At 51.1% G+C, this 5,248-nt stretch overlaps 1 protein-coding gene across 1 annotated transcript; it reads right to left on the bottom strand.

Moving 5' to 3' along the window:
• Positions 1 to 3,655: 3,655 nt before the first annotated feature.
• Positions 3,656 to 5,021, bottom strand: SFTA2 (surfactant associated 2). Its single transcript, XM_039467771.2, has 3 exons — positions 4,633 to 5,021; positions 4,307 to 4,389; positions 3,656 to 3,876 (listed from the first exon to the last, which is right to left on the bottom strand). Exons 1-3 carry the CDS (start codon positions 4,787 to 4,789, stop codon positions 3,790 to 3,792), a joined length of 327 nt encoding a protein of 108 aa, XP_039323705.1. The 5' UTR covers positions 4,790 to 5,021; the 3' UTR covers positions 3,656 to 3,789.
• Between the last annotated feature and the right edge of the window lie 227 nt (positions 5,022 to 5,248).

The raw sequence follows: 5,248 nt of genomic DNA, 5'->3' as shown, positions 1-5,248 counted from the left end.
TGTAAAGGTGAGGTTTAAGCAAAGGCTTGTAGGAGGTATAGGAAGAGTGTTTCAGACAAAGGGAAGGGCCAGAGGAAAATTGAGATGGAGGCACACTTGGACAGCTTGAAGAGTAGCTGGAGACCAGTGTGGTGGGGCAGAGTGAGAAGGGGAGGATGGCGGGAGGTGGAGTCAGGGAGGTGAGGGTGGGGAATTGGTGGGGGGTAGGGAAGACTCAAGGCGGACAATCTGGGGCTTGTGTCCAAAATGGTAGCCAATTAGCTATCTAAAGTAAATACAATTAAACATTCAGTTTCTCAGTCATACTGGCCACATTTCAAGTGTTCTGGTAGTTGCATGTGGCCAGTGGCTTCTATGTTGGTCAGCACAGTTATAAAACATTTCCATCACCACAGAAAGTTCTATTGGAAAGTGCCGATCTAAGACCTTATAGGCTGTTTTAAGAACTTTGCTTTTCCTCCTCTGAAATGGAAGCTCCTTTCTTTTCAAGGATATTACCAGGAAGTTGCCCACCTCCTTTCTACTTGCATCCTATTGGACAGAAGCTGATCACATGGCCATACCTGGCTGCAAGGGAGGCTGGGAAATGTAATGAGCCACATGCTGAGTTGAAATCTACATGACTATCCAAAAGGAGGAGGATGGCTATTAGAGGGCCAGTTAGCAGTCTCTGCCACCCCCAGGTCTGGTGGACTCCAAAGCACTCTTCACTGTTTTGAGCCTTGGGAGACAGTTCTTTGAGAAAAATAATCTGGAAATCACATCCTGGTGATCTCAGGCCCTGAGATCTAGGAACAGGGTTGAGGTGCATTTAGCTGTCTGCTCCACCAACCTCTTGGACATTCAGATATCCAGTCCCTAACTTGTTTGGAGATCCTCACAGCTGCCCCATGGGCATCACCTGCCCACTGGTGCGGGCTAGGGCAATTCGTAAAATACTAGTTTCCTTTGCAGCCCCTTGCTACCTCTCCTTGGGGCCTGACTGTCCCAGGACAGTTGTGAATGAAGGTAGACCAATTTTTTTTTTTTTTTTTTTTTTTTTTTGAGACGGGGTTTCGCTCTTGTTACCCAGGCTGGAGTGCAATGGCGTGATCTCGGCTCACCGCAACCTCCGCCTCCTGGGTTCAGGCAATTCTCCTGCCTCAGCTTCCTGAGTAGCTGGGATTACAGGCATGTGCCACCATGCCCAGCTAATTTTTTGTATTTTTTTTAGTAGAGACGGTGTTTCACCATGTTGACCAGGATGGTCTCGATCTCTTGACCTCGTGATCCACCCGCCTCGGTCTCCCAAAGTGCTGGGATTACAGGCTTGAGCCACCGCGCCCAGTCTAGACCAATTTTTAAAGTGTTTGTTTCCACTCTCCCACTTTCTATGCTCCCCTCACCTTCAGTGATGTTCCATACTGAACTCTTGTTGTCTTCTCTCTCCAAAGGAGTCAGTCTCCAATTTCATATGGTGGTAACAGAGGGTTGGGTAGGTGTGGGGGGGCGGGTGGGTGCCACAGAAGACAGAAATCCTACCAGTACCACCCCCAACTGTGTTCAAGTCTGAGCTGTAAGTTTGTGTTTTGACAGCTGGTGAGAAGTCAAGATAATCTTTTTTTTTTTTTTTTTGAGACGGAGTTTCGCTCTTGTTGCCCAGGCTGGAGTGCAATGGCGCGATCTCGGCTCACCGCAACCTCTGCCTCCTGGGTTCAGGCAATTCTCCTGCCTCAGCCTCCTGAGTAGCTGGGATTACAGGCACGCACCACCATGCCCAGCTAATTTTTTGTATTTTTAGTAGAGACGGGGTTTCACCATGTTGACCAGGATGGTCTCGATCTCTTGACCTCGTGATCCACCCGCCTCGGCCTCCCAAAGTGATGGGATTACAGGCTTGAGCCACCGCGCCCGGCCAAGATAATCTTTTTTTTTTTTTTTTTTTTTTTGGGACAGAGTCTTGCTCTGTAGCCCAGGCTAGAGTGCATGACCCCAGCTCATTGCAGCCTCCACCTGCCGGGTTCAAGCAGTTCTGCCTTGGCCTCCTGAGTAGCTGGGACTACAGGCACACACCACCGTGCCCAGCTAATTTTTGTATATTTAGTAGAGACAGGGTTTCACTATGTTGGCCAGTATGGTCTCGATCTCCTGACCTTGTGATCCACCTGCCTCAGCTTCCCAAAGTGCTGAGATTACAGGCATGAACCACTGTGCCTGGCCAAGATAATCTTGAGGAGGTGGTCAGGAGTGCCTGCCTTAGAAATTAGGATAAGGAGGACCCTGAACCCCAGGGGACTAGGACTTACGTGTTGAGACTAGGTTTCCATCCTAACAGCAATGCCTACCATCCTGCCAACATCCTATAAGACAGGCTGTGGCACGTCCCTAAGTAGCTTACCCCTGTGATCCTCACAAGAATCTGATGGTGCAGGTATAATGAGAAAAACTCAGAATTGTGTTAAAAAAAAAAAAGAAAAAAGAAAAAAGAAACACCTTCCCCCAAACTGGGAGGGAGCTCAGAGGCCGAAGAGTAGCTCTGAGAAGTCCAGCTTGGTGAGTAGATGAATATTTTAGGACTTACACACAGGGCCACTCCTGGATGGCAGCAGGACAGCTTTAGAGATCTGTGCTGCCTCCCACCCCAAAGCTGCTTTCAAGCTAATTTTCTGACTCTTTGCCTACTGTGTGTGCGTGACGCGACTGCTTTCCTTGATGGGTTCCCAGATACTCTCCATGATGTTTGGGTTATCAGGGACACCTGCTCCTTGGCCAGGCACCGTGACCTTGGCTCATCACCTGGCCTTCAGGAGTCAGGCAGCAGCAGCATACACCCTTAAGTAACCTGGTGGAAGACGTGTCACCCTGAAGCAGGTACCATCCTTGTCCCCATTTTGTGAGTGAAGAAATGGAGGCTTTAAGAGTATAAGAAACATGCCCGGGATTCACGTGTGGCCCCTTGTGGCCTGTGTGGCCTCATGCTCACGTGGCCCAGCATGGGCTCGGCTTGCACCTGGCCACCACTTGCACCTCCCCACCACTTGCACCTGGCTGGCCATCCTCTCACAAGCCGAACCCCTCATCTCTCACCTGAGTGCCCCCCAACCTCCTACCCTGATTACCTGCGTGGGTCCTTGGGTTTGGGGGACCTGGGGGTGTTCTGCCTATATCTCTGTTTGGTTTTGAACCTCCCAGCCCCAAAGCTTAAGTAAAGGGAGATGAAATTAAAATCTTGCTTAAACCAAGACATCTGTCTGGTACCTGACTTCTCCACTGCTATGAGACCTCAGGAGAGTGACTTGCCCTCTCTGAGCTTCAATTTCCTTATCTGTAAAGTAGGATAATGGTACCTTTGTCACATTCAAGACTGCTGCAATCATCAAAATAGGGAAGCAGGAGAAAAGCAGGACTTCAGTAAATGCTGCTTCTCTTTATTCCCAGGTGCTCTGAAGATCTCAACTCAGTGTGTGTTCATGTGCATGCGTATATGTATGCGGTGTGTGAGTGTCCCCAAACAACTTCCCCAGATACCTTCTAGGCCTGTGACACTGGTGTTGAGGGGGAGAGTGTCCATCCCTGGAACCCTCTGCTCAGCAGGGGGACAGTCAGAGACTTGAGCACCCAACCCCCTCTTCCTGCCAGCTCTGTGCTCAGGGACCCACAGAGTCAAGCAAGTTACTGAATTCGGCATACTGAATTTTATTTGTTGCCACTCAGCAGGATGGGGGCTTGCTGAAATACAGGGTCAGGGCCCGCCCCTTGTACCCCCGGCCCAAAAGCCCAGGCCAAGAAGAACACAGACTTCAATGGCTCTCATGTGTTGCAGACAACATGGTGTTGGGATCTTGCATGGTGGAGGGTGATGTTGGTCCCTGAAGGGAGATGGAGGAGGAGGCAAAGCTGGGAACAAAGGGTTAAAGGGCGAGATGTAAGAGAGCTCCCTTGACCTGGCTGGGTGGCTCACGCCTGTAATCCCAGCACTTTGGAAGTCCAAGGCTGGCAGATCACAAGGTCAAGAGATCAAGACCATTCTGGCCAATGTGGCAAAACCCCATCTCGATTAAAAATACAAAAATTAGCTGGATGTAGTGGTGGCCCCTGTAGTCCCAGCTACTTGGGAGGCTGAGGCAGGAGAATTGCTTGAGCTCAGGAGGCAGAGGTTGCAGTGAGCTGAGATCGCGCCACTGCGCTCCAGCCTGGCGACAGAAGGAGACTGTCAAGAAAAAAAAAGCTCTCCACTCCCACCATGGAGGCGGCCAGACCTCAGCAGAGAGGCTCAAACTGACTCACAAACACACAGCCCCATCATTTCCCCCTCCCAAAGAATTACCTTTTCAAGCAATTCCAGGAAACTGGACTCATAGGAGGAATTTCTCAGAAAAGACTCCTTCAGCTTCAGTTGCAAAGTCATACCTGGCCCGGCGGATCCAGAAGTAACGCTTAGGACCCAGCCGTCAGGGTGATTCCCTGGAGACCAGCACGGTCCTGCCCACGCTCCCCGCCACAGTTCCTCTTCCTCAACAGTGCCCCCCAAGAGCCTCTTGGAAGCTCAGAACTGGGGTGCCTCTGTCTCTTTCAGGGACCTTGGAGTCCCACTCCCTTTCTCTGGCCTCTTCTTGCCACAGGGACCCGGGAGTCCTGCCCTCTAGCCCTTACCTGTTCCATGTGAGCTACCAAGGAGGGTCAAGAGGAAGACGAGGGGCAGCCCAGACCCCATAGTGGCCACCGCGCTCCTGGGATGGAGGAGACACTGAAGTCCTGGTGGCCTCTCCTTACCAGGCCTGCTTTCCACACCCCACTCAAGCCTTAGCATAAGTGTCTGGGGGGAAATGGGAGGGGGAGTCTGGCCAACTGGATTTTCCAGTTTTCCCAGCAAGAGAGGACCCAGGAGAGGACCATTCACTATGCTCTTGGGGAAAACAGAGGGAGGTCCCCTCTCCTCAACTCTGTCTCCCACTCCTCCCTTGTGTCTCTAGGTTTGAGGGAGTGTTGGTCCCACAGAGAGGGAAATCGAGAGGGGAAGCGGGGACCAGGGAGGCGTCCCTCCTGCTGGTGTCTGGGCCCCACCCATGCTTGGGCCTCCCAAGGCTCTTTAGGTATTAATTATTAACTGCAGTTAATTTTCATCTTTCTTGACACCGAAGGGCTCAGGAATGTGGGCCCAAAAGGGAGGGGATGGAGATTAAGCCAAGTGGATTAAGCCAAGTGGCTTCCCGAATCCAGGTGTTCCTGCTCCCTCAGCTTTTTAATTTAATTTAATTTAATTTTAAGA

This window comes from Saimiri boliviensis, chromosome 4 (assembly GCF_048565385.1).
Source record: "Saimiri boliviensis isolate mSaiBol1 chromosome 4, mSaiBol1.pri, whole genome shotgun sequence".
In the NCBI taxonomy this organism is placed as follows: domain Eukaryota; kingdom Metazoa; phylum Chordata; class Mammalia; order Primates; family Cebidae; genus Saimiri; species Saimiri boliviensis.
Note: the sequence above shows the minus strand (reverse complement) of the source record. Positions and strands in the feature narration are given on the sequence as shown.